Source organism: Aspergillus foveolatus (assembly GCF_047715535.1).
Source record: "Aspergillus foveolatus strain CBS 279.81 unplaced genomic scaffold BDW70scaffold_26, whole genome shotgun sequence".
Classification (NCBI taxonomy): domain Eukaryota; kingdom Fungi; phylum Ascomycota; class Eurotiomycetes; order Eurotiales; family Aspergillaceae; genus Aspergillus; species Aspergillus foveolatus.
The window spans coordinates 43326-68807 of NW_027396090.1; the positions used below are offsets into that span (position 1 = coordinate 43326).

At 50.0% G+C, this 25482-nt stretch overlaps 8 protein-coding genes across 8 annotated transcripts; 5 read left to right on the forward strand and 3 right to left on the reverse strand.

Annotated features, from left to right (window-relative positions):
* Positions 1–475: 475 nt before the first annotated feature.
* BDW70DRAFT_136761 (flavin-containing monooxygenase) lies at positions 476–2502 on the reverse strand. Its single transcript, XM_073736914.1, has 4 exons — positions 2288–2502; positions 1857–2235; positions 1205–1776; positions 476–1144 (listed from the first exon to the last, which is right to left on the reverse strand). Exons 1-4 carry the CDS (start codon positions 2453–2455, stop codon positions 599–601), a joined length of 1665 nt encoding a protein of 554 aa, XP_073595632.1. The 5' UTR covers positions 2456–2502; the 3' UTR covers positions 476–598.
* A 211-nt stretch (positions 2503–2713) lies between these two features.
* On the reverse strand, positions 2714–5999 carry BDW70DRAFT_136762 (uncharacterized protein). The gene is made up of 6 exons (XM_073736915.1): positions 5780–5999; positions 5606–5634; positions 5311–5523; positions 4682–5240; positions 4015–4628; positions 2714–3961 (listed from the first exon to the last, which is right to left on the reverse strand). The coding sequence occupies exons 1-6, from the start codon at positions 5797–5799 to the stop codon at positions 3159–3161; spliced, it is 2238 nt and encodes a 745-aa protein (XP_073595633.1). The 5' UTR covers positions 5800–5999; the 3' UTR covers positions 2714–3158.
* Positions 6000–6218: 219 nt separating this feature from the next.
* On the reverse strand, positions 6219–10767 carry BDW70DRAFT_136764 (putative cellular morphogenesis protein (Rax2)). The gene is made up of 3 exons (XM_073736916.1): positions 9218–10767; positions 6916–9168; positions 6219–6865 (listed from the first exon to the last, which is right to left on the reverse strand). The coding sequence occupies exons 1-3, from the start codon at positions 10371–10373 to the stop codon at positions 6630–6632; spliced, it is 3645 nt and encodes a 1214-aa protein (XP_073595634.1). The 5' UTR covers positions 10374–10767; the 3' UTR covers positions 6219–6629.
* Positions 10768–12346: 1579 nt separating this feature from the next.
* Positions 12347–13885, forward strand: BDW70DRAFT_55182 (aspartic peptidase domain-containing protein). Its single transcript, XM_073744268.1, has 2 exons — positions 12347–12876; positions 12933–13885. The coding sequence occupies exons 1-2, from the start codon at positions 12623–12625 to the stop codon at positions 13828–13830; spliced, it is 1152 nt and encodes a 383-aa protein (XP_073595635.1). The 5' UTR covers positions 12347–12622; the 3' UTR covers positions 13831–13885.
* A 244-nt stretch (positions 13886–14129) lies between these two features.
* On the forward strand, positions 14130–16503 carry BDW70DRAFT_136766 (FACT complex subunit POB3). Its single transcript, XM_073736917.1, has 8 exons — positions 14130–14274; positions 14327–14549; positions 14607–15127; positions 15180–15419; positions 15469–15600; positions 15649–15882; positions 15940–16012; positions 16073–16503. Coding segments are annotated over exons 1-8 (1728 nt in total). The 5' UTR covers positions 14130–14272; the 3' UTR covers positions 16376–16503.
* Positions 16504–18324: 1821 nt separating this feature from the next.
* On the forward strand, positions 18325–21286 carry aspB (septin AspB). The gene is made up of 5 exons (XM_073736918.1): positions 18325–18555; positions 18723–18799; positions 19105–19377; positions 19436–19902; positions 19962–21286. The coding sequence occupies exons 2-5, from the start codon at positions 18796–18798 to the stop codon at positions 20595–20597; spliced, it is 1380 nt and encodes a 459-aa protein (XP_073595637.1). The 5' UTR covers positions 18325–18555; positions 18723–18795; the 3' UTR covers positions 20598–21286.
* A 202-nt stretch (positions 21287–21488) lies between these two features.
* Positions 21489–23366, forward strand: BDW70DRAFT_136769 (uncharacterized protein). The gene is made up of 4 exons (XM_073736919.1): positions 21489–21810; positions 21869–21886; positions 22069–22292; positions 22353–23366. The coding sequence occupies exons 1-4, from the start codon at positions 21743–21745 to the stop codon at positions 22883–22885; spliced, it is 843 nt and encodes a 280-aa protein (XP_073595638.1). The 5' UTR covers positions 21489–21742; the 3' UTR covers positions 22886–23366.
* Positions 23367–23606: 240 nt separating this feature from the next.
* BDW70DRAFT_136771 (putative mitochondrial carrier protein) lies at positions 23607–25392 on the forward strand. The gene is made up of 3 exons (XM_073736920.1): positions 23607–24001; positions 24094–24391; positions 24451–25392. The coding sequence occupies exons 1-3, from the start codon at positions 23807–23809 to the stop codon at positions 25146–25148; spliced, it is 1191 nt and encodes a 396-aa protein (XP_073595639.1). The 5' UTR covers positions 23607–23806; the 3' UTR covers positions 25149–25392.
* Positions 25393–25482: the final 90 nt, after the last annotated feature.

Consider the following 25482-nt stretch of genomic DNA (forward strand, 5'->3'; position numbering starts at 1 on the left):
ATCTCACATATAGCTCCATGAGGGATTAAGAAAGCTATAACGACTTGACAGCCAGCCCAGTATCGCCTGCGAAGGGAATGAGCTGACTGCATATTTCCCGCCATTGGGAATCAACTTGGACAATGTACGAATAACGTGTCATGGAAGTGACGCTTGCAGGGAACGCCAGAGTACTGCCAATGTTCGCATCTGAACCCATCTTTCCAGGTCGTTCTCAAACCAGATCTGGTACCCCCAAAACATAAGGCGGCGCGATCACCAAATTTACAGCTTTTTACACAATACAAACGATCCTCCAAGATATTGAGTACCCCTCCAAAGCTTGCTTATCCCGTCATATATTCCAATAGTCAACAGTGTCCAGCTCTAGAAAACCGTCTAACGAACGGCTTGTCAATGTAATTATCAATGTGAGGGAATTACTGGCTACGGCTTCGCTGCGAAGACCTTCCATAATTTCTTCAAAACTGTCATCCCACGATAGAAACCAGCATAGTTATGCAACGGACGAAGACGCTCGTCGACGACTCGACTTTGCTTCACTTCACCTTAATGATATAACCAAGAGTACCAAACAGAACAAGAACCTTTAAATCAATCAACCAACCTCAACTCTCCTATTCTCATCCAAAACTGCGGCGGAGCTCCGTCTATACAGAAAATCACCCGCCAAGGGCCCAACCCAACTCCTAAGCCAAAACGCCACCTGGCTTCCAGGATAAAGCGTCGTATTCCTTCCCGACGGGTGCAAGTACCAGCTTGCACATCCACTCGTCCAGACATATTGCTTACTTGCCTCGTCGATCCATTGGCTTTCTTTTTCCTCTGCTTTGGACGTTACGGAGACTATATCTGGTGCTGGTGCGAGCTTTTTTCCCGCCAGAGAATCAGAGGAGAAAGGTTTCCGGAGGAAACAGATCATCTCCTGCAAGACAGAGGAGGATGACGATGATGGCTCAGGATAGAGAGAACTGAGAATAGGATCAAGAACCTTCAGCGTGAAATCAATCTGGCATTCCACTGTAAAGAGCACAGAGGTATGTCCCGTCGCCGTATTAGGGCCGACAAGGATAAACATGTTCGGGAACCGCGAGACGCATGTACCGTAGTATGCTTGCGGGGCATGGGAGGCGGTACTTTCCCACTGCGTTAATGTGTCAAAATTGCACTTTGATAGGGCTGGTAGGACTGGGAGGTGACATACGTGCTCACTCAGAGTAACGCCCCCTTCACCACGGATATTATCCCCAAGAGGGAAAAGTGGCTGCGCAGTCTTGAATCCCGTTGCGAGTATGATTGCATCAGCATAGATCTTCCGCCCTGACTTTGTTCTCACGCCGTCAACAGTGATCCTCTCAATCGGATCGTCATAGATGAGCTCCATATTCTCTCTGTGCAAACAAGCCAGGTAATCTGTATCCATAACTCTCCGCTTACACCCTAGTTCTATCCTTGGCGTCAGGATTTCGTGATACTCCTTAGGTGCCATCTTTTTCAGGTAAGCCGCCTGAGACTTCATCCTTGCCTCCCGTGTCCTTTTGCCAGAGACGCGCTTGAATGTGCTGAAGTAGCTCTCGAGGTAGAGAAATATCGCACATCGGAAACAGCGCATCACGAGGGGCACGTGACGGAAGATCCATTTGATGGCAGATGGATATTTAGGGTTCGGGCGTGGCTCGAGCCAGTGAGGCTGCCGGATGAACTGGGTGACTTGTTTGGCGCTCCCTGGAGTGTTAGTCAAGATGGGTACAAATTGCGTTGCGCTGCAGCCGTTGCCTTTGCAGGTAAACAGAAGTCAGTTTCCTTGAAAGCTTAAATTCTCGAGGGATGTGAGGTATAGAAGGCAGACAACATACCAACAACAACCACCTCCTTTCCAGCCCACTCAAACTCATGGTCCCAGCAAGCACTATGGAAGAGCCTGCCATTGTACTCCTCTGCGCCGGGGATGTCACAATCCTTAGGTTCTGAAAGCATACCAACAGCTGTAATAAGCACCCTCGAATGCCGCTCATATATCCGCCCTGTCTGCTGATCAAGGATCTTCACGGCCCACGTTCCTAGAGATTCGTCGAATGTTGCTGACTGAACCGTCGAGCGGAGCGTTACGTGTCGGGGGATATCGTGCATCTCTGCGACGGCGCGGCAGTATGCGGCTATTTCTGCTTGAGACGCAAACTGCTCGCTCCAGTCGGGATTTAGGGCGAAGGAATAGGAATAGAGATGGGACGGTACCTAGAGGTATGGATATCAGGTAAGAAACGAAGATAGATGAGTATTTGCCTACATCACAAGCGCATCCAGGATATGTGTTGGCCCACCAAGTCCCGCCGAGCCCTTCGGCCTTTTCATAGATTTCGAATGTTATGCGCGGGTATTTCTTCTGGAGTTGGATTGCAAAGCCTACCCCAGACAACCCAGCGCCGATGATAAGGACGTCAGTATCAACTATCATTGTTGCAACTTTGAACTGCGAGGTGAGCAGAAGACGTTGGTTTTCTACGTCGTTAAAGGGCCCGACGCAGCTACACCTGTACTCCTTAGGCCGGAGACTTAATGGGACAGCTGACACCTCGCCCTACCCTCTGGTGTCTGCCATTCTCAGAGTCCTGAGTTCCATTCAAGAACTAGAATTATTGACTATTATTTAATTGCGTTACTATTATCTAAAACTCTCACAATTGAACCAGAAGCGCTCCTAAATGGTATCCCAAAATGCTTGTATAAGAATATCGATAAACCAATGCGCCACGCTAATGCAACCAAAATCCGCCGAATGGTCAATGAAATTATCCCAGAGGATATAGGAGTAAAGAGAGTAACAATAAATGGTATCGGAGTTGAGAAAAGAAGTTGATGATGGTCCTTGGAAGACCATTAAAGAAGCAGAGTGCGTGGACACTTTAGTAGCCTGCTCAAGATGTTGTAGCAGAATGCAGGTGAGGGTTCACGACATTGAAGCGAAGAGCAGGTTACGTTCCCTGGTGGTATGGAGCTCTAAGTTGACGCTGTGTGGTTCATGATCGACGGCTGGCAGGACGCAAAGTCAAGCCTAGGACGCTGACATGTGAAGTCTGGTACAAGACTATACCAGGACCAGTACCAAGCTGGCCTATGCATTGGCTTGACGTAAGAAGTCAGAAAGATGGGGCGAACCATCATGAGACACCCGCAATATCAGCATTCTGATCCCAGCCCCATTCTCTGCGCAATTGCTGCACACGGTACTCGGTTGCCCAACCGAGGTCAGTTTCAATATCTTGTAACAGCCGCAAAACCATCCGTCGCTCACTGGGGTCGGTCAGACACTGACCGCTGACAAACAGCGGCTGGAGAGAGTTGATTCTCACGGAGCCTGCCGGGCAGGCCATAGCAATGCCAACAATTTCACGGCTATGGAACTGGATATCAGTCGAGTTGTATCGGCTGGTGATAGGGTTTGCTGCACCACTGGGTTGGGGCGGCTTGTGAATATGGAGTAGTATGCGACCCATGTGGTAATGTTGCATGGCAGACGAACACATTGGTATGCTATACCATATCTCGGACAACGATGGTGCATCGTCAAAATTATCGCTTTGATTGGCCGTTTCTTGAAGACCGATACGAGCACATGGGTGAAATGTTTCTGGAAGACCTTTGTACCACATATCAAGCTCGGCTTCGAGGCGGTACCACCGCTCCAGGGAGACTTGCTGCGGAAGGCCTATGGGGCTAGAGTTGACAGCACCTGAAGGCCCAATATGTGCATTGCTGCTCGGACTTATGAAGTTTATGATCTTGGAGATGATCCAAACTAACGCATTCGAGAAGGAGTCTTCCTTCATGGTATCCTCACCGGAGTGCTCACCAGTGCTCGTATTACTGGCGCGCACAAACCCCAGACCGTCAATTTGAAGGCCTGCGTCCGTCCACAGCGCCAGATCCTCAGTATGTAATCTTGTGCGAGTCCCGTTTATAACTAGCAACGTCAGCAAGCGGTACGAATAGGTGCTATAGAAGTAATGCACTTACAGGCAGATAAGTAGTCTTGCCGCGCAAAGTTCCAGAAAGTCGCCTTTCTGGCTTTAGATAAACTTGGTCTTTTGAGCTGCAAGGAGAGGTCCCCAGGTGGTAGCCGCTGAAGTGGTCGCATTCCAACCTCAGCCAAGTCCAACAACGACTTGACACCACTTAAATGCCGGTTCCAAGCCGGACCCGTAGCATCGAGCAGTTCATATACAGAAAGAATGGCAGCAGCAGCGAGAATTTCATCCGAGCGATCACCGTGTGAAAGTCTATACTCGGTGTAACTCCGTGCACCCTGACCATCAGTGTTGTCACTCATCCTATTTGCGCCCTGAGCGATCATATCACGGTTGCCACCATTGGGTTGTAGTTCCTTCATCAAAAGCTGAATGGCTTTTTCATAATACTTGGCCCCTTTCCAGCACCAGTCGATATTCTTGGAATCTTTCTGCACTCCCGAGAAAGTTCGACTTAGGCGGACCCCGACAGGTCGTGATACGTTGACGTGCCCAAGCTGCTTTGCAGCTTGTGCACAAGCAGCATACTTGAGCAAAGGATTACGGAGAGCCCTTATGGGCACTTGAGAGGAGAAATACGTCCCAAAGTCATAGAGGTCCATCCTAAGAGCTTGTCAGCGTTAAACTACAATAGATCGGTTGTTATAGCGGCTTACCAGGGCCCGAGAACCTCTGAAAAATGTCTCAAGAGGAAAGTTATCTCGTAGTCAGTCTCCACGGGTCCCTCAAGGTCGCCTTCGACGGACTTGAGTGCCAACGGAGACCCAGTAGATTCCGGAGTACGCTGGATGATTGGATCGATTGAAGGTGATATAGATTGCGACGGATTAAGGAGGAAATGAATGTTGTTGTTGTGGCCATTATCAGAATTAATCGAGATTGGCGGGGATATCTGGGCTGATATCGACCGGGGCATCTGGTTTGTGTGAGTGGCGGGCATCGTCGTCGTCGAAATAGCATTGAAGGGTGTAGTAACGCTGCCTGGCGTAGAGACAGATGGTCGATCTACCATCAAAGCAGGATATGGAACGGGATCATGCGCAGCAAGAGTGGAGAGCGCTTCCAGTCCTTGAGTCTCCTCTCTCTCCGTTGGGGGCATCTGCGGACCATCCCAGCGCGCATTTTGCGAATTTGCAGCCAGAATTGCCGCCTCGGACTCCGACAGTGCCGATTCCAAGTCTTGTGCATATGGATCCGAATTGTCAACAAAAATCACTATGTCAAAGGAGACCTCCACGTCAGCATCCCTTGTCATAGCCCAAGCCCATACTGCCGGCAACCATACCATGTTTCGGGATATCCAGCCAAACACTATCTTTGTCAAACGTGTTCTTATACGAATAGAACCCTCTCAGACTCCCCCGGCCGTCCGATGCGCCGTCTTCAATGTTCTTGTTCATGGAGGCATTTTGCTGATGACGGAAGACTACCCCTTCGCTTGGGCGACATTCCCTCCCACCTTTCTGGCATTGAGAGCACACAGGTTTTTGCTCGTCACCTGGTCCACCGCGAGGATATATCAGTTTCAAATTCCTCTTGAGTGATAGAATCAGCGCAAACTGGTAAAGAAGAACACTCACATTTCAGTTTGCGGGTGCGACACGTCAAACTGTTAAGACGCAGGATGCAAAGGCGCATCCCATCACATGTCAGCCGCTAATTTTCTAATCTGCCCATCTCAAGCTATCACACAAGATCGCATGGTTATGCAGCTAAAAGCCATAACCACGAGGAATTGACCGGGGTACACGTACCAGCCTGTGCGGGATCGCATACCGTACGGTAACGTCTACGGCGGAGCGACAGCATTCGAGATCGGTTTGTCCTGGATTACTGCGTATGTGCAACCTGAGGAATAGAAGAAAGAAGAAGGGATGTTATAGAGATATGACCGCTATCTGGTCTGAAAAGCTAGAGTGAGAAACGGCGTTGGTTTGAAGTCGGGGTCTCCGCGAATTTGACGATGTGCGGAGGCTCGGCGGTGGGCTCTGGAACTGGAAAGTGGAAAAAGACAGGAGAAGCGGGGAGCGGAGCTGGGCGCCGATGGTGGCAATGTTTGAGGCGCATGGCATGGCTCGAGCGAGCGATGCCTATCGTGGTGACACGAAGATAGAAACATCATTAGTAATAACCATAAAGCATAATAATAAAAAGAAGTCTCAGAGCTTTCATGCTTTAGTCTGGTCACATCGTTAATGATCTTTGCAAGTCGGGGTTACTCCGCGTTCACCATCCGGCTGGACGATCTTATCTAGGTGGTCAATACGCAGGAAACTAGCTTCACGACGATATAGCGCATGCTATGTATGTACATTTCCAGTAGCTAGTAACATCGCTCTCCGCTCGAAACCAGAGTAGGTATAGTACAAAACGTCAGAAACTAATGCCAAATACAAAGGCGGTCCTCCACATGCCAAAACAAATAAAACGAACCACACAACAAGTGCGTAATAGGCGCAGAATTAGATTAAGGGTATAAGACGGATTGTCCCGAGAACGCCGTTCTGGTATCCTTCTGGGATACTAAGAAGAATTAAAATGTTCAAGCAATGCCAACGATCTCTGCTATGTAAGAAAGATGTCGTCTAGATGTCATGTCCCGATTCATATAGAGGGCGCCCCAGGATTAGGCTGCTTCAGGGAGTTGAAGAGATACTCCGGAGGGAGCCGACGCATGGACGTCGGTCGGTCCGTTCCGGTTGACTGAGGGGCTGCCATATAACCTTGTCGGCGGCGCTGGATCTTATTGAAGATGACACCGGCAATGACAATTAGGAACACGCAGCCAAGCGCACAACAGAAAGCTACCAAAACAACAATTCCGTTGGAGTGATGCCCACCTGAGGAACGTTAGCACTACTCGAAGGTTCTCGTTCAGAAGAATACTCACTTTCTCGAGCGTAGGGGTTGTTGTTCTCATAGAACATGCGCGACATACGGCCAGGTTGACCATCAGATTTAGAGGAGATGACAAAGGGAATCAAGGTGGTGCCATTAAACAACGCAGCCGAGGCAGTGCCAAAGTCTGGGACAGCGATTTGACCAGTAATCATAAGAGCCAGGTCGTTGTTCAAAAGATCACTGTCGTCATGGTCACTGGCTAGAGGGATAACGTCGAGTCCACGAATGACCGTTCCATCGTCAAAGATCTCTTGGGCCGGTTGGAACGAGGAGCCGTCATAATTGACAATGAAATTTGATCCATTGCTCGACTGACCTGCAAGCCAAAATCGTGATGCATCCCCATTGGCTGGGCTAAACGCCGTCACAGTGCCTGGGATAGACGAACTTGAAGCTCCATCAAAGACTTCCCATATTTGTTCTTTGGCGGAATAGCTTGCGACTGCGGTCTCATTGCCTGCGACGGTCAGATTGCCCACAGCGATTAATGTGTTGGCGTTGCCCCATTTAAGCGCCAGAACGCTCCCTTCAAGCTCAACCCCCGGTCGGTTCCATTGCTGACTTTCGGTGTCATAGTAACAAATGCCTGGACAGGTAAGAGCCCCTGCGGCTTCGAAATGTCCTCCGACATAGATTTCTTTCGAATTGGGACGAGGTGCAATCGCATTTACGGACACATTTTCACCATTGAATTTGGACGGCTGCTCTTGTGCGATTGTTCCATTCTGGAGATCGTAAAGTACCAGCCCATCGATCTCGTTCTTACCAACTGTGCCGGTAACCCTACCGCCAGCGTACAAAACGTTGCTTGTGATGGCAAAGGCCATGAACGTAGAGTTATTCTCAACTTCAGTACCGAGCCCACCGACGGAGCCTGCACCTCCGTCTAAGAAGGCCAGATTTCGTACTTCCTGGCCGTCAGTTGAGAGGTTGAAGTGACCTCCAAGTATAGTCAAGTTGCGGCCGGAGTCTGTGTCGTATATACCAGTAATTATTTCACCCGTTAATTGAGTGCTGTTCAGGAGGGCTCCAAGCTGAAGTCCATCTTCTTGAAGTAGCGCCACCGCTCCACCAGCAGCCAATCCTCCAGATGAGAGACTTCCACCAAGAATAGTTGTGCCGTTGAAGCTCGCGACGGATGATAAATGGCCTGCAAATTGTGTTTGGCTGACATTGAGGTTTTGGAGCCAGTTATTGCGTGATGGAACCCAAACAGCAAAGCCGGAAACGGCTACCGCAGGATAATCATCAAAAGATAGCAATTCATCAAAGTCACCACTAATAGCGACGATAGTCTCATTGATGACGGTGGAAACATTCAAAGGAAGCGCAAAGACTCGCTTGACATGACCATTAACCCCACCCCCGAGAGCTAACCAGGATTTGGAGTCAAATGAGTAGGAAGCAACATAGTTGAGATTGTCAGTCGCACCCTCAGACGTCCCAGTAAAGTTTCCGCCAACATAAAGCTTGTTGTTGAGAACCGACATTGTAGTTACCTCGGAGTTCAAGCCTCCCTGGGGCAAAGCCGTGGCATTGGCGTCTTGTTCCAGCGAGAATAAGTTGTTAATATCAGAACTTGAGAAGTTACCTCCAGCGTAGATAACGCCCCCATGCGTCACTAAGCTCAAAACCGAAGCATCAGAGTCCAGCTGCGTCCCCGCGCTGTTGACTGTTGATTCCAGCAGATTGGCTGTGGCATTCTTCGAAGTCGGGTCATACTCGAATAGGCCATTCAATTCACCACTCGTGTCATTTGAAGTTGAGATAAGCTCAAACCTGACTCGAGAGGCCACAACAGTGATGTCTCCCTGGCCAGCAACCGGGCTCAATGTCACACGAGGACGGAAAGAATCATCGCTGACGTCTACAGGGCCGGTATAGATGGTGTCGTATTTTTCGTAGTTGTTGGTCTGATAGATTTGCTTCTCGATGAGCTCTTCAGAGTCAGCCCTGACAGTAGCCGTCACATTAACGATTCCTCGAGAACCACAGGTTCCGTCCTGTACACATCCGGGGGTGTAAACAAGGATGGAATAGTTTCCGGAGCGTTGAACATTGGGCTCAAAAACGACAGATGTGCTTGCCGCGTCAGAGTCGGATACATGTGCTGTCAGGTAGTCGGAAGGACTGTCGTTACCATCCGTCACAGTCCACGACCCCGTCCGAGTGGAAGTGGAAATGTCACTGCTGTTACCACATGTCGGCTCGTTAAAGGCATTGATGGCATAAGTGAAGACGTCTAGATCCGTTAGCACATGCGGCGTCGAATCGTCCAACTATAAACTCACCATTTGTAAACACTTCGATACCATTCAACCCGGCGCCAGTGCCATAATAATCCCGAATCTCGAACATGAACCCCGTCATACCAACCTGATTGACAAATCGGAAGTCACGGTACTCCTCATCTGGGTCGTCCGAGAGCGAGCAGTACTGATCGCAGTTGACATCGTCACCGGTGGAGGGATCCGTATAAGTCAGGTTCATGATTCCGTTATCTGGCAATCGTCTGAACAAGAAGGATTTTGTGCCCCTCCCTTCGTAATGCGTATTATAGACGCGAAGCTTAGTTGGACTGAAGTTGTAACGCATATCCGCCCGCCAATATCCTAGGGCATAATCTGCCAATAACCATGTCTGTCCCGCACCACCGACACTGCTGGTTTGGCAGATAATATTCCGGGGGTCAGTGAATCCGCTCCTTGTAGAAGTGGTATCCGAAGTGATTGTTGCGTTCGAAAGGTTGATGACCTGTTCGGTTTTCCTTGACGAAGACGTTGAGTTGCCGATACCGTCAAACGACCCACCAAACACGATATGCCCATCGTCATTCTTGATGATCGAGCTGACCGGTCCGTTGAGCCCACCAAACAATAAATCTTTCCAGCCTTCACCGACAACCCAAGCAGCCGCATTTGACGCATTCCCTTGTTTAAAGGAACCACCAACGTAGACGGTATTGGTTTCCTGCTCACATAGCAATGCCGATACCGAGCCCGAAAGACCTGGCAGAGTAGTTACCTTGTTCGAGTTCGGATCATACAACGCGATGCCATGGGCCTTTTCGCCTCCGAGACTGGTGAAATTCCCTCCGACATATATTCCGGAGTGTGATCCATCCTGCTTGGAGAAGGCGCACATTGCACGGATATCAGCGTCGGAGGTTGATAGCGTGGTGAGGATCCCGTTTGGAAGGGGGGCTAGGATAGACTGGGAATCATCGTCTCCGGCTTTCGCGTTCTTTTGTTCGGCGTACGAGTAAAATGTTACGGCGTCGAAGTCTCCCGTAAGAGCGACGTGCCCGAGGCGCGAGAGATCTAGCTCAGGGCGAGAAACTGGTTGAAACGATAACGCAGAAACACCTGACAATTGGCACAAAAGCCACAACTGCAGAAATGCTGACAAGCCAGCCGTCGCAGGCCCAAACAGTGAGGGGAGCCTCATTGTTCAGGAGCGCGACGACAGTCCTTCTATAAGGGGAGTTCCAGCGAGGATATAATCGCACAGGGCATTCAGAGAGGCATAGGAAGGATAAAGAAGTCGAGTTCGGCCGGGCAAATACCAAATCACGCTGTGGTTAGATGTTGACGTATAGCAGGCGAGAACACGAGGGAAAAGGAGTGATCGAATAAGGAATGTGGAAAAAGAAAACCAGTAAGATTTGAGGAAAGAGAGTATAATGGAAGAAAAAAAAAACAATAATCACAAAGTCTACTTGCGAGTAAATTAACAATGGCCAGAAAAAGAGCGAATGACTGGAAGAAGTTGGATGGGCCAAACGAGTGACATGGCAAGGGCCTTTGGTTTGCTGAAGCCTGAATGAAGCCTGCTTTCTCTCCTCTCTCGCGCTCTTCAGGAACGGGCGGCGGGCCTCGATGGAAGGTTCCTTGGAACGGAACCGCGGCGGGCGGGAAATACTTTGATCCGGCCGATCCAGCCACTGCCAATCATACGTGATTCTTCACGGTTCAGATCCAGCCTTTGCGCGTCACAGTGGAGTGGGATAATGTTCCACGCTGAAACCTGAGAACACACTTTCCGAACACCAGTGTTCAATTATGACAATGCTACGGGGCTTATGTAGTTCTGGGTCATACTCCGTCCTGACTTGTGAGCTGAAGAAACACAACAGTGGTCGCACCTCTCCTAACCGGTAACCGAAGGGATCCAGCCTTCCAGCGCCGACAGAATGTCGTGAAACGCCCGGGACTGCGTTAAATATGAAGGGTCATGCCCAATTCTTGCCCCTCATATTCTAGGCTAGTTGGCCAGTCCGAGCTACTATTTTTGGAATTGAGCTTGCGAGTTCTGCCTTCTCGCCTCGCGGGCTTTGCAAAGCTCAACTGCGACAGAGCATCAATCGAGGAACGAGAACCAGGCCGGTGTTTTCATCGAAGGCTTGGGGGCTCAAAGGCGGAGGCATGCCCTCGCTTATCAAACTATAAGCCTCTCAGAAGGGCCAGACCTACTCCTTGCTTCACCCCGCAGCGAACGTAGTTTAAACGAACGCTTGTGTTTCAATGGAGCCGCACCGCAACCCGCGGCATCGACCTGCGCCTGAATCTTGAATCTCGATCTTATCTTGATATGCGTTGCGCGTTCAAATGGGGCGATTCAGGCAACAACAATCAAGAAAGCGATGGTTATCCGTCCGTTCCCAGCAGGGCTACTCCAGGCCCCGGTAATACGTGCAAACGTGGCCATGGTCAGCATCTACGCCTACGGTTATAAGAGTAACTGAGCCTGCATAACGCATGACTTTTCATAGCTGCCCAGCTCAAAGTTCGGTCTCCGAGGTAGACCGACCGTTGTATCAGACACCGAATCCAGTATCTCAAGGAGGTATTGTTCTCACTTCTACCAATGAGAGGTAGAGTATTCTTTTTTCCGTCAATAGCAGCAGGCGGAACACTGGCGGGTTTCTTAATATAAGAATTTAATGGCTACCTAGGGAAGAGCGCCTTTCCAGAAACTTCTGATGAGGATACTGAAAACGCTACCTTCTGAATTGTTAAGTCGCGACGAGTTTATAGCTTTCCACAACGAGCGGAGCACTTTGCCATACAATGTATGGGTCTAACATGCTTAAGAGGCAGGCGGCTCAAAGTTTCATTCCCATGCATATTAATCTCAGCTCCTTGTCAGGTTTAGAAGCCCTTCTTCCCAAGCACGCCGCGAAGGATCTTCCTGTCTTTTGGAAGTGTGCAACTCAGATCACCAAAGCGAATATTGACACATGCAGCTGTTGAGCACCCACATTTAGCGCTCTGCTCTCTCATACGACTCGAATTGCAGCACACCAAACGAGTTGTCGGCTGAGGCGGAGCCAAGCTTACCAGGGGCCCAAATTGTTCCTTAGCGCAAAGCCCCGTCTCTATGGAGTCGCTAGATATGTTGCCGGGCAAATCATCATTCCATATTCTATCTAATGAGCCCAGCAGCTTGCGGACCTGCAAATTAGTGGCGCAAATCACTGCTATGTTGAATGTTCAGCTGTTGCTTAGCCTCGCTGCCATCGTAACGATGGCTCCAAGTCAGATTGAACCGCAGCCTGCTGCAGCAGGGGTATGCCCTATAAGAAAGCTTGACTCTGCAAAAATTTGTTAGATCCCCTGAGTTGTATGATTGTCCCACATATCATACTCTTTGTCCTCTACGGTCGCTTCCTATACTAGCCTTGCTTGAGTCTCATCATGGTCGTTCTTCTTCCGGCGCTCGCCTCACTGCTATTCGCCACAGATGCAATAGCCAGGCCAGCAGTACTAGATCGTGAACCAGTAAAGCGAGAGATACGAGCTCCTGCGCACCGGTATATTCCCAGCAACAATATAGTCTCGCGGGATACTGGTGCAGTCTATCATATTTGGAACGGTGGCGGATGGATTCTGCCTGTGTTGGTTGGTGGCCAACAAGTCTTCCTAAACATTGACACCGGCTCCTCTGACCTGTGAGTGCCTAACCTCGTTGCTGCGCAGAGGAAAATGGTACTAATCTTGAAGCTAGTTGGACAGCAAGCACTTTGATGCCCGAGGGTCAGCAGAATACCGTTACTCGAGGATCCGTGTATAACCCTAACAACAGCTCAACGTCACGAGAGGTTGAGGGATACACTTTTGGCCTAGCCTATGCAGACGGATCTGGAGCTTCTGGGCCTGTGTACAGGGATACCGTCTACATTGGTGGCGCTATCGTACCGGACTTTGCTCTTGGGGTCTGCGATGATCTACGGTATGGCGAGGGCAGCGACGGTACCCGCGACACTGCTGGACCAGTCGGTCTAGGTTTTGGCAAACTGAACTCCATTCGACCCAACCCACAATGCACTTTCATGGAATGCTTAGAGCCGTACATTCCAGAGCCCATTTTCGGCACAGCATTCAAGCTCAACAACACTGGGTTCATTAACTTTGGCTATGTAGACTCAGAGGCGTACACTGCTCCCTTCACCGAAGTTCCCGTCGCCAACACCAGTTCGGGGAACGAAGGCCAATGGATGAGCCTGGGTGTCAGTTTTGGATCAGGAGGTGATCTCTTCGACGCCGACCCGCTTGACATGGACTTTGACTCTGGCACTGCTTCTCTATCTGTTTCGTCGGACATAGCTGCTGCCTACTGGGCCCTTGTTGAGGGTGCTGACGACTCCTCCGGTTCTTGGGAATATCCGTGTGGTACTGAGCTGCCCGATCTCGACTTTGTCTTCTCTAATGTCACTCAAGGTCCTTCCACTGTGACGATACCTGGTAAGAATCTCAAGAATGGTGATGGTACCACGGGCATGTGTGGCACCTGGATGAATGTAGTCGATGGACGTGGAAATGCTGGTGTCCCATTCTACATCAGCAAATACATTGTCTGGAACCAAGCGAAGCCTAGCATGTCTTTCGCTGATCAGGTCAACTGATAGCAGGAAGGCATCCTCCGGCTTGTTGGACAGCGTACTTGTATATACTCTGCTAATATGACAATTCACCCCATCTCTCATATATGCACGCGAAAAAAGAAGCCTTGGATCATTGAAACTTCAAACTTCAAAGCGCAATTTGAAGTCCGTAAACCAAGTGTCTCGACGTGCTCTGTAGGAGACACCTGTGCGCCTGAGGCATTAACACTAATCCTTTTTTGTCGGGAAGTGGCCAACGCGAACCCCAACGCGACTCAAGAGTCCGAGATCCATGCAGATTCATTCATTGAGCTCGCTTTGAAAATCAGAAAATTCCACTTCAACAACACGGCTCTAAGAAGCCTATCATATCAATTTCTCTCGTCGTACCACTCCGAATAAACTCCCCCCACGTCTTCGTTCTCTCCAAACCGCGCGATCGTTAATCGAGAGCTCCTCCAACATGTGTGCTTCACCGAATTCGTCCGTCCGCCCAAAATGCTGACTGTGATTCCAGGGAGAGCTTTGACAACATCTACCTAGACCTCTCAAATCAGCCTGGCAAGTGCAAACTTGCTGAAACCGGGCTAGGTTGGCGACCTTCTGGCGGCGGCGATACTTTCACACTCGATAGCAGCAACATTGGCGCGGCACAATGGAGCAGAGCAGCGAAAGGATATGAGCTGAAGATCTTATCGCGTTCATCGGGCGTTATTCAACTCGACGGCTTTGACCAAGAGGTATGTTTTGGCCGGTGCACGTTCGAGCATACATCTTACAATCAATCCGAAACCTAGGACTTCGAGCGATTGAGCAAAGCATTCAAAATCTGGTACGGAATAAACGTGGAAAGCAGGGAACATGCCCTCCGAGGATGGAACTGGGGCAAAGCAGAATTCACCAAGGCAGAACTAGCCTTTAATGTTCAGAACCGACCCGCATTTGAAGTGCCCTACTCCGAAATTTCTAACACAAACCTCGCCGGGAAAAACGAGGTTGCTGTCGAACTCTCCCTTTCCGTTGACCCCAATGGTTCCAAACCGGCCGGGAGCACAAAGAACCGCGGTCGGAAAGCGGCCGCTGGGCCCGATGAACTAGTCGAGATGCGTTTCTACATTCCCGGAACTGCGGTCAAGACGGAGAATGGTATTAAGGGGGAGAACGCGGGCGAGAAGGATGGAGAGGAAGGCGAGGAGAACGGCGAGGAGCAGAATGCTGCCAATCTGTTCTATGAGTTGCTCATGGAAAAGGCAGAGATTGGAGATGTGGCTGGAGACACATTTGCTACTTTCTTGGATGTTCTCCACCTCACACCCAGGTATGTTTTATGCAGCAGCTTTGTCTCCGAAGGATACTAACGATATGCTCAGAGGTCGGTTCGACATCGATATGTACGAATCTTCCTTCCGGTTGCGCGGAAAGACCTACGACTACAAGATTCAATACTCCTCCATCAAGAAATTCTTCCTACTCCCCAAAAATGACGATACACACACTCTCATTGTCCTCGGTCTTGAGCCTCCCCTCCGTCAAGGGCAGACCCGCTACCCTTTCTTGGTAATGCAATTGAAATTAGATGAAGAGATCAGCCTCGAGCTTAACATGACAGAGTTCGTTGTCTCCGCTTCTTTTATCTGGTATTTTACTAATCACGCATAGGGAACTCCTTGAAACTCGCTACAAAGACAAATTGGAGCCACGCTACGAAGAGCCCATCCACCAAGTCATTACGAAAATATTCCGTGGGTTATCAGGGAAGAAGGTCATCATGCCATCAAAAGACTTCGTCAGGTTAGTGCCCCGGTTATACCAACTAGCGCATTGCTGACAACTTTCAAGCCACCACGGACACAGCGGCGTCAAATGTTCAATAAAGGCCAACGAGGGTCTCTTGTACTTCTTAGATAAAAGCCTGATTTTTGTCCCTAAGCCCGCCACCTATATTCAGATGGAGAATGTCGCTGTTGTCACCATGTCTCGTGTTGGCGGTGCCATCTCAGCTAGCAGGACGTTCGATATTACTGTCAGCCTGAAAGCCGGCATGGGGGAGCACCAATTCAGCAACATCAATCGGTAAGCTCACTCAGACAAACGTGTACATTTATTGATAGCATTGCTAACAACATCCAGCGAGGAACAACAACCCCTCGAAGAGTTCTTCAAGGCCAAAAATATTCGCATCAAGAACGAGATGTCAGACGACGTACGTACCCCTTCCCTACCCATCCAACGAAGTCAATCATCCATACTAACACGAAACCAGACAAACGCTCTGATCGCCGCAGCCCTAGACAACGACGACATGATGTCCTCCGATGAGGACGGCGGCGGCCGCCCCGACCGCGGCTCTGCAGATGAAGACGAAGAGTCTGTTGACGAGGACTTTCAAGCTGACTCGGACTCAGATGTTGCAGAGGAGTACGACTCTGCGCATGAAAGTAGCGGGAGCGGAAGCGACGCTGAGATGGATGATGCTTCCGATGCTGGTGGTGATGAGGACGAGGATGCCGACGCCGATATGTCTGAGGAGGAGCGGCCGAAGAAGAAGTCAAAGACTGGGAAGTAGGAGACTGGACTGCGTGTATTTTACCTTGATATATTTACTACATAGGTAATTGTTTGGGTGGGAGTTCCTAGTGCTGTTTCGTTATATTCGATACGTAGAAGGCATGGCCCGTTTTGTCATTCGACTCCTTTTATTTGATCGGCTTATTATTAAAAGGCAAAGATAAGAATAGGTGAGCTACTCTGTAGCAGAGGCAGTGGTTACCCATTGTTTAACAATCGACATTTTTACTCTATTGTAGAACACTTCTGCACGATGCTGAAGTCTGAGCCGACCGGGAAGTATCTGACTTGTAATTTCCAGGTTGAATCCTGTGTTGGTGCATAAACCATTGACATGTATTCACAAACACGGTGGTTGAGCAGATACATGACGACAAGCGTACTAAAAACTCGTTGGTGCCTCTACCCCGCAGCGCCTTCGCTTTCAGCGTAGGAAGAGCACGCATGATCAGGTGAGGTATAGTAGCATAATCCACACGCAGTGCCTAGGATCAATGCCTTCATCTGATAGGTAGTTATTCAGAAACCTGCACCTACCAACGACCGATAAGAGTGGTCTTGGGGTTTGGATAACCGGCCAGTTATCATTCTCCAACTATCGAAATCCATACTAACAAAACATGTCTCAGTGACAAAGCCATGTCTGAAACATGGCTCTATGCTATTCGACACTCATCGTGGCTAAGAGACCTGGTCTCCCTCATGCCACCTAAGACATAAGCTATGACAGTTGAAGTCAAGTTGCGGTGAGCTTGATTCAACCCTGGACTGCATTAGGTCAGGGTTTATAGCAGTTGCCCAAGCTCTGTGGATTAAGTACGTCGGACAGCATCGCTTAGGAAGATGTTAACGCCCAGTCCGGAGCCGGGTTGTTTCTACGGCCTGCATTAGTACTCGGGACAAAGACGGACGAGTGCCTGCGTGGCCCTGGTGAATCAGGCTCCAGCTACATGTACATGGTACATGGGTATGTGTAACCTTGGCTGGCCTTCTGCTTCGCCATCTCAAGGCAAAATATCTTGATGTCGACGGGCTCTGGAGTTTGGCGAATCATATTGTATGATGTGGGCTCAATGGGCACGATCTAGACGAGGCCCGCGGTATAGTTCAGCAGTAAATGCCTAGGCTGTAAAGGCTCAACGTTCACGGCCATGAACAATATATCAAACCCCAGTCTTCTGTTCAGTAACTGATTTCTTGCATGAATCAATGCGACCAACGGCGGTATTCAAGGTTATTCCTGGTGTGACAGTATCGCGGGCCGTTAAAGTGACAATGATTGGCTCCGGGGATTTGCCCTGTAATTTAACCCCTGATACTGACAGCCAGAATACCAAGATACCGCCCATCATCTTAGCGATCTTCATAGTCCTCGGAGAGCCCAAGGATAACGTCGAAAATTGGCCTTTTGATTGCTTGAGGCCGAAAAGTCCGTCGTGGGTGGCCTCCCTCTGGCCTCCCTCTGGCCTCCAGGAGCGGAGTCCCTGTACCACAACACGGGTACTAGACCACTATCTCCGAGCTGAGTACTCCGTAGCACATAACGGATTTGCACTTGGCACGATTTCAATTGCTCTGCACTGAGGTGCCGTTTTGAGGATGAGAGATCAGGACGCGCTGTTCAATTGGATAGTGCCGAGCGGAAATTGCGTGGTTAGGTCTGTGTTGGCAGGTCTGGTACTGAAAGCTCCTCTCAATGTCTGGGCCGGGACTCAGGGGTTCGGATAGGTACGCCCAGTGTCCATGATGAGGGAACAGTCAATGAGTGATTGCCTCAATTGGAATTCAGCGGAAGAGGGTATCAGATTCGTAGAAAAAGACATGTCGTCTGAGGGACTCCGTGGTAGTTCTAGTCTAGAAGCGCGTCGATGCTAAGAATTAGCTTCCCAATCGAGAGCCCCTTTCTTTGGCTAGCTGGCCCTCCGGCTCTGGCTCCTTCGACAAGTGCTTCATCCACCCCGTCAACTCTCCGCAGGTCCAGTCCTTCGACCCTTCCCCCTGTCCTCTCTTACACCATTCTTTTCTCTCTTTCAGCGTCCCTTTTCTTTCTCCCTTGATTTCTGTTTAGAAAGATTCCTTTTCTTTCTGATAATCTGATTTCCACTTGAGCGGACCGTTTCCCTCGTGGATCTCAGTCCATTTCTTCGATTCTCCTTTTCCTGATCAACGATCACCAAGGTAAGATGGTTTCTTTCTTAACATCGCCATTCCTCCGTTCCACAGAACATCTGCGGGTGTTGTGGTTTCATCCGACTTGCTGGACATTGTTGCTTTGAGCCCCTCTCCTTCATTGTCCCTCGCTGCAAGGACTCGGTTTGCTAACTCAGAAGGTGCAACCTGTTCAGGGGAACTTACTCTCCAGCGCTCGCTACCTCACGCCTCCACGCTCGCTTCCATATCACGTATTTTCCTTGCACAATGGGTAAGCTCAGCGCTTGCAGCTTTTCTTCCTATCAATCTACGCCTGTCTGCCTATTCTTTGATTCCTGAAAATCCGCACCTGTTACTTCCGGGACACCCCTCTGTTACATTCCAGAACTATGCCCCCATCCAGACGACAGAGTGCGCATGGCCGTCCGCAGATAGACGCTCTGAACATCGAGCATTCGATGGCAGGGAAATTCCCGCGGCCGAAAAGTTTCTCATATTCGACGCCCATTAGACGATTGTCATCCGAACATGGCACCCAGGCATATACAGCTGCTGACTCCATCTTCTCCCGTTTAGCTTCACCACCTCCCAGCAATGGCACACCTGCCACCGCCTCCCCGCCCAGCAGCAAGCCCGGCTCTCCTTTCGTCGAGCGCAGCAACCCAATGGGCGCCGGAAATGCTCAGACGGTCACCTCCAAGGACCCCAAGGCTGCGGCTCAGGCTGCCACCGATATGAAGAACGTGGTTCGCCGGAAGCTAACCGGCTATGTTGGTTTCGCCAACCTTCCCAACCAATGGCACCGCAAGAGTGTCCGCAAGGGATTCAACTTCAATGTGATGGTTGTCGGTGAGTTGCACATCAGCCGAAGCAACAAAGGAATCCAGTCCACTAACGATCTGGCTAGGTGAATCCGGGCTCGGAAAGTCTACCCTTGTGAACACCCTTTTCAATACTTCTCTTTACCCTCCGAAGGAGCGCGCCGGCCCTAGTCACGACATCATTCCCAAGACCGTCTCGATTCAATCCATCAGCGCCGACATTGAGGAGAATGGTGTCCGCCTTCGTTTGACCGTCGTTGACACCCCTGGATTCGGCGATTTTGTCAACAACGACGATTCCTGGCGCCCAATTGTGGAAAACATTGAGCAGAGATACGATGCCTACCTCGAGGCTGAAAACAAGGTCAACCGTACGAACATCATTGATAACCGCATCCACGCCTGTGTTTACTTCATCCAGCCCACCGGCCACTCTCTAAAACCGCTTGATATCGAGGTTATGCGCAGGTTACACACCAAGGTCAACCTTATCCCTGTGATCGCTAAGGCTGATACTCTGACGGATGATGAAATCTCCATGTTTAAAAAGCGGGTATGAATATGCACAGTCCAACATTTTGAAAGCTTGAGTTCTGACAAGATTATCCCTAGATTCTCGCCGATATCCAGCACCACTCGATTCAAATCTTCGAAGGGCCTCGCTACGAACTCGACGACGAAGAGACTATCGCAGAAAACCAAGAAATCATGTCGAAGGTTCCTTTTGCCGTTGTCGGTGCCAACTCGGAAGTTGCTACATCCGATGGCCGCAAGGTCCGTGGCCGTAGCTACCCCTGGGGTATCATTGAGGTCGACAACGAGGAGCACTGCGACTTCGTCAAGCTGCGCCAGATGCTTATTCGCACCCACATGGAAGAGCTCAAGGAGCACACTAACAACCATCTGTACGAGAACTACCGCTCCGACAAGCTTACACAGATGGGTGTCGCCCAAGACCCAAGCGTGTTCAAGGAAGTCAACCCTGCTGTGAAGCAAGAAGAGGAGCGTGCTCTGCACGAACAGAAGCTTGCCAAGATGGAGGCAGAAATGAAGATGGTCTTCCAACAGAAGGTAGCAGAGAAGGAAAGCAAACTGAAACAGAGCGAAGACGAATTATACGCTCGACATCGGGAGATGAAAGAACAACTGGATCGCCAACGCGCAGAGTTAGAAGAGAAGAAAGCCCGCCTCGAGAGTGGACGGCCACTCGAAGAAAAAGGAAAGAGGAAGGGATTCTCTCTTCGTTAAACAGACGCTTAGTCGGAAACCCGACGGTCTTCGCCTAAAAGCCATAAGACAGCTGATAGTGTGTATAGTCGTTGGAGGCTTATTGGTATTTCTACGTTTGATTCTCCACGACTTGTCGATTGATTGAGCGCCTCCCACAACCTTCCGCCTTCTCTTTTTCGTGTTTTCATCGTTCTCCACGCTCCCTCTAACCCGTCTCTCTTATCCCCTTCCAGTAATGACTGAATCTAATTGAGTGGACCAAGGAGGGAAATGGATTGCCTCAATAACTTTGCCTTGGGCTTATACAGGAGATGCGCTAGACCACAAGAGCCACCTTTCGATGCTTGATACGGCTGTTTCAGTGGCTCAAGTTTTCTGGTCCTGAATTTGCGAGAGGATTCACGAGGTGGCGGCCTGCAATCCGTCTCAGGTTGGGAATCTACTGCCTCATGTCCACAATTCACTTCTTGTTATGTACTTTTGCCTACGCTATACCTTGTTCCCACCTGCTTCCTATTCCCCTTCTGTGGTCCAGTGCTGCTATCGTTTTATATTAGTTGCACCTTTGTCTACACATTTTAGTGAGATCACCCACCCTCGACCATCTTTCTGACGTTTTCCTTACCTGTTACCTTGAGTTTGTCGTGTTAGTCTCAATTTGAAGTCATAAAAGCAGAAATTGTGGCAGAATAGAGGTTGTGAGAGCGTATAGTCTGTAGGGATGAACATTAATTCGCGCTATGGTCGGGGTGTCAGGATAAAATTAAACAGCTATGATAAATTCCGCAAAAGGCGTAAATAATTGCATCATGAGGCGACGTCACTGGGTCCGCCGATTTACAAGAGGCTCCCGAGGATGGTCAACCAGGTCAGGTTCCTAGAAAGAGCTTCCGCCGGCACACACCAAAAGCAACTTTGTCCGAAACTAACTGCCGCCTCCCCGCCCAGCCTCCTCACGGAGACAAATCATTCCTGACATTGATTCACCCTCTGTTCAATTCTTATCTCTTGCTGTATTCTTTGTCTGAGTTAACTACCCGCCGTTTTACAGTATTTCGTCATTGCCGGGCAGCGTCCCCTCCTTCATTCTTCAACCTCGACCGAGACCACCCGACCACCTCCACGTCAACAACTACTTCACATCGTCAGCGACATCGTTCCCGATGGCTCCCCCTCCTCCGTCAAATCTACCCTTGGCCGAAAGGCTTAAGGCTTTAGCCCAGACGCTGCAGTAGGCTTCTCTTATTCTCTGGCGTGTGCGTGGTTACTGACTGGGTGTCATCCTGTAGGTTTGCTTGGTTCATCGGGTAGGTCTATGGCCATTTAGTCTTTCAGCGTCGCCTATATCTTGTTTCAAGACCGCTATAGTCAATTCCAACAATCGCTGTTTAGAATTTGGATTTTGTCCTTTACGTGGTCCTCGTTTGGCAGCCTGATTCGGTTGCGTGCGGATTGTTCTGGAAGACCAGCGTTGACTGACCGACTCTAGGCATGTGACATTGCTAGGCTCTGTCTTCCGATACCTACTCTCCTATGCCACCTTCAATTACTACTCGGGTGCGGCACAGGTGTCTTACCGCCTAGCGTTCATCTCCGCGGCCGTTACCTACGGAATTGTTGTGTATAAGGGACATATCGCACGTGGACGTCTCCAAGGGAGCCTTCCCAGCGTCTTGCTGAAGCTTGCGGGCGATGAGAACGTTCAGTATTTGGGTTAGTTGTCGCTATACCAGAGTCAGTTTGTGGTGATAATACTGACAGTACCGGTTCTAGGAATGGCCTTGGTGTGGCTATACTCTCGCCAGGTGCCCCTTGCTCTGCTGCCATTCAGCGTCTACTCCGTCTTCCACGTTGCAACTTACACTCGCGCCCACCTAATTCCTACTCTCCAATCTCCGAGCACCCCCGCTGGATCTCCCGGCCGTGCGAACGCGAAGCAGTCGCCATTGGCAGAGACCATCGGGCGATTTGTCAAGCAATACTATGACGCTAGCATGGATCTCGTAGCTGGACTGGAAATTGCCCTCTTGTTCCGCTTGCTATTGGCCATCCTTACCTTCTCCAAGGGCAGCTTCATCCTCCTATTCATTTATCTGACCTTCTTCCGCGCCCGCTACAGCCAGAGCTCTTTCGTTCAGCAGGCTGTCCGCCACTTTACAGCAAGAGTCGATGCTTCTATGTCCCACCAGAGCACTCCTCCGGCGGTGCGTCATGGCTGGGAGGGCTTTAAGGATGCCGTCCGTCAGGCATACCAGGCTACCGACATTAGCCGCTTTACTGCCGGAGCAGGCAAGAAGCCCCAATGAGGGCCATCAAAGACAAAAACGATATTGCGATAAGTAGTGGTGAAATTAGGCGAACAACAGCCCATTGACTTTTCTCTATACCCCACATTATCCACTATCGTTGAGTCCAACTGGACTAATGGGCAATTACTGTGGCTGATGAACTTAACGAACCCAAGGACCATCAATCCCATCTTTAAAGGAACGATGATCCGGTAACGAGGAAGACGGCTTTATGAGCAGTAGAACCGACGAAGCTGTGAGAGGTTGTGTATAGTGTAGCTTGGGGATAGTTTAACCAACTTGAGTGGTTTGTTTGTTTATGTTGGAGACAGCCGAGGCCTGAGAAGTGGTGGCCTCTCCGAACTTTACTGTTATTCCTTTTCTTGTTCTTTTTCATCCTATTACCTATCTTGAATGCGTCAATGTCAAATCCGTTAACGTTGCTTCGACCTCCATAGAAGTAGCGACAGTCGATGAACCCTACCAATTAGTACTATGGACAAGAACAAGTATAATCAAATCATACTGATGAGATGTTTCTCGGAACCCGCATTAGTGATAGGTATATGAGTACTCAGACCCGACGAGTGCGGAAATTTGGTCGTGGCCTACCCTCGTAGTACGTTGCAGTGCCTGAGGCCTCCAGGGCTCTCGGGCGGCGGAGAAAACGGAAGACCGACCAAAATTTTGGGGCCTCAGCCGACCAGCATCACAGTTCAAGTTCTCTTGACAAAAAAGGTTGCAATGTTGATACACCTGCCTCTCTAGTTTTGTTGACACTTGTTTATGCTTTTCTGGTCTGCAAAATCTTTGCTCCCCCCCGTCTTCCTACGCTTCTTTCTCGCCTAGTGGCGTCCTGCAAATAACCCGGCATCGCCGCATCGCAACTTACCGTGGTCTCGCCCGCACCACGATTCGTTGGGTTGCGGTGTTCTTGCAATGAGCTTAACATCGCGCGTCTTCAGCCTGTTCACAACGACAGAGAAATCAGCTGATTCGACCACACCGGCTTTCCACCCGGCCAATCCCAGCGATGCCGCCCATACTGCGCCGATAATGATATCGACGGACACAAATGTATACAATGGACCGGTAGACATTGACGAGGAGGAACCTCGTCCTCCATATCTCCATGTACGCTGCTCTGACCGCTCTTCAGTCCGCTTGGCTGTTCTTTCAGAAAGCGTAGCGCATCTCGTTAAAGGCTAATTCGGGGACTCCCTCAGGCAATGCTCGCTGGTGGTATAGGTGGTACCTGTGGTGATATGCTTATGCATTCTTTAGATACTGTCAAGACGCGACAACAGGGCGATCCTCATATCCCTCCTAGATATACTTCGATGACTTCGTCGTATGCGACCATATATCGGCAAGAAGGGCTTCTGCGTGGACTGTATGGTGGGGTTACGCCTGCGCTCATGGGCTCGTTTCCGGGTACATTGATTTTTTTTGGCGTTTATGAGTTCACGAAGCGCAAGATGCTGGATGCGGGGATCAATGCTAATGTGGCATATTTGTCTGGTGGTAAGGAGCCGTCCTCAGTTGGTTTATACAGCCAAGATACTCATGATGTTGTTATGCAGGTTTCTTTGCAGATCTGGCGGCTTCGGTCGTTTATGTTCCTTCAGAAGTTGCGAAGACCCGTTTACAGCTTCAGGGCCGCTATAATAACCCCTACTTCAAATCCGGATACAATTACCGCTCCACTGCAGATGCTTTCCGCACAATCGTTCGTCAAGAAGGGTTTTCTGCGCTTTTCTATGGCTACAAGGCTACGATTTTCCGCGATCTCCCATTCTCCGCCTTGCAATTCGCCTTCTATGAGCAAGAACAGCGGCTAGCAAAAGAATGGGTGGGAGCTCGCGACATCGGGCTGGGGTTGGAGATCTTCACGGCCGTTACAGCGGGTGGAATGGCAGGCGTGCTCACGTGTCCTATGGACGTTGTGAAGACGCGGATTCAGACGCAGCAGAACCCGGCACCCAACACTTCGGTGGTGCGAGAAGCGAAGTCGGGCGTGCAGTCACAATTGCGGTCGATATCGGCAACAGCGGCTGCGGCATCTCACACGCCGTCCGGGGCTTTACGATTGGACAACTCCTCGTTCTTTACCGGTCTGAAGATGATTTACAAGACGGAGGGAATTTGGGGGTGGTTCCGAGGTGTCGGCCCAAGAGGAGTCTGGACTAGCATCCAGAGTGGAACGATGCTGGTCCTGTACCAATACCTGCTCAAGCAGTTTGAAGCTTTTGGCGAAGCGGAGGACACAATCCCCCTTTGAGCTACGCGCTTTTACTAATAATTGGGACCATTGTGGATGATGGACGATACTTTTTCGATTGTGAATATAGTGCATTGGATGGAAGGCTGCGTTGTTAGGGCGTTTGCGGGATTAGTCGTTTTTTCTTCTCCTTTGTTGCCGGCATGATGGCCCTCCCCTTCTCCTTCTATGTACACGTGTATATACACTTGCTTGAAGGGGCCATCTGATATAGAATACTAGAGACTAGGTACTTGTACAATAGAATAGACAGTCATGAGATGGGATTATGAGGCATCTGGGACTTCCCTGGCACGGGAACGAGGTATATCTTTCCGTAATAGGAAAAAGCGGG

What these genes read in the sequence shown, in the direction of transcription:
- BDW70DRAFT_136761 (XM_073736914.1), bottom strand. Translation starts at nt 2,455, where the DNA reads ATGATAGTTGATACTGACGTCCTTATCATCGGCGCTGGGTTGTCTGGG. An exon ending in ATCCTGGATGCGCTTGTGAT is followed by an intron (nt 2,236 to 2,287) that starts GTAGGCAAATAC and finishes CCATACCTCTAG; the next exon opens with GTACCGTCCCATCTCTATTC. An exon ending in AAAGGAGGTGGTTGTTGTTG is followed by an intron (nt 1,777 to 1,856) that starts GTATGTTGTCTG and finishes TTACCTGCAAAG; the next exon opens with GCAACGGCTGCAGCGCAACG.
- BDW70DRAFT_136762 (XM_073736915.1), bottom strand. Translation starts at nt 5,799, where the DNA reads ATGCGATCCCGCACAGGCTG. An exon ending in TCGCACCCGCAAACTGAAAT is followed by an intron (nt 5,524 to 5,605) that starts GTGAGTGTTCTT and finishes GCGGTGGACCAG; the next exon opens with GTGACGAGCAAAAACCTGTG. An exon ending in TCAGAGGTTCTCGGGCCCTG is followed by an intron (nt 4,629 to 4,681) that starts GTAAGCCGCTAT and finishes ACAAGCTCTTAG; the next exon opens with GATGGACCTCTATGACTTTG.
- BDW70DRAFT_136764 (XM_073736916.1), bottom strand. Translation starts at nt 10,373, where the DNA reads ATGAGGCTCCCCTCACTGTTTGGGCCTGCGACGGCTGGCTTGTCAGCA. An exon ending in TATCGAAGTGTTTACAAATG is followed by an intron (nt 9,169 to 9,217) that starts GTGAGTTTATAG and finishes TAACGGATCTAG; the next exon opens with ACGTCTTCACTTATGCCATC. An exon ending in CAACCCCTACGCTCGAGAAA is followed by an intron (nt 6,866 to 6,915) that starts GTGAGTATTCTT and finishes AACGTTCCTCAG; the next exon opens with GTGGGCATCACTCCAACGGA.
- BDW70DRAFT_55182 (XM_073744268.1), top strand. Translation starts at nt 12,623, where the DNA reads ATGGTCGTTCTTCTTCCGGCGCTCGCCTCACTGCTATTCGCCACAGAT. An exon ending in GACACCGGCTCCTCTGACCT is followed by an intron (nt 12,877 to 12,932) that starts GTGAGTGCCTAA and finishes TCTTGAAGCTAG; the next exon opens with TTGGACAGCAAGCACTTTGA.
- BDW70DRAFT_136766 (XM_073736917.1), top strand. An exon ending in CTCGAGCTTAACATGACAGA is followed by an intron (nt 15,420 to 15,468) that starts GTTCGTTGTCTC and finishes AATCACGCATAG; the next exon opens with GGAACTCCTTGAAACTCGCT. An exon ending in CAATTCAGCAACATCAATCG is followed by an intron (nt 15,883 to 15,939) that starts GTAAGCTCACTC and finishes AACAACATCCAG; the next exon opens with CGAGGAACAACAACCCCTCG.
- aspB (XM_073736918.1), top strand. An exon ending in CTTCAATGTGATGGTTGTCG is followed by an intron (nt 19,378 to 19,435) that starts GTGAGTTGCACA and finishes CGATCTGGCTAG; the next exon opens with GTGAATCCGGGCTCGGAAAG. An exon ending in TCTCCATGTTTAAAAAGCGG is followed by an intron (nt 19,903 to 19,961) that starts GTATGAATATGC and finishes GATTATCCCTAG; the next exon opens with ATTCTCGCCGATATCCAGCA.
- BDW70DRAFT_136769 (XM_073736919.1), top strand. Translation starts at nt 21,743, where the DNA reads ATGGCTCCCCCTCCTCCGTCAAATCTACCCTTGGCCGAAAGGCTTAAG. An exon ending in TGAGAACGTTCAGTATTTGG is followed by an intron (nt 22,293 to 22,352) that starts GTTAGTTGTCGC and finishes TACCGGTTCTAG; the next exon opens with GAATGGCCTTGGTGTGGCTA.
- BDW70DRAFT_136771 (XM_073736920.1), top strand. Translation starts at nt 23,807, where the DNA reads ATGAGCTTAACATCGCGCGTCTTCAGCCTGTTCACAACGACAGAGAAA. An exon ending in CTCGTCCTCCATATCTCCAT is followed by an intron (nt 24,002 to 24,093) that starts GTACGCTGCTCT and finishes GGACTCCCTCAG; the next exon opens with GCAATGCTCGCTGGTGGTAT. An exon ending in TGTGGCATATTTGTCTGGTG is followed by an intron (nt 24,392 to 24,450) that starts GTAAGGAGCCGT and finishes GTTGTTATGCAG; the next exon opens with GTTTCTTTGCAGATCTGGCG.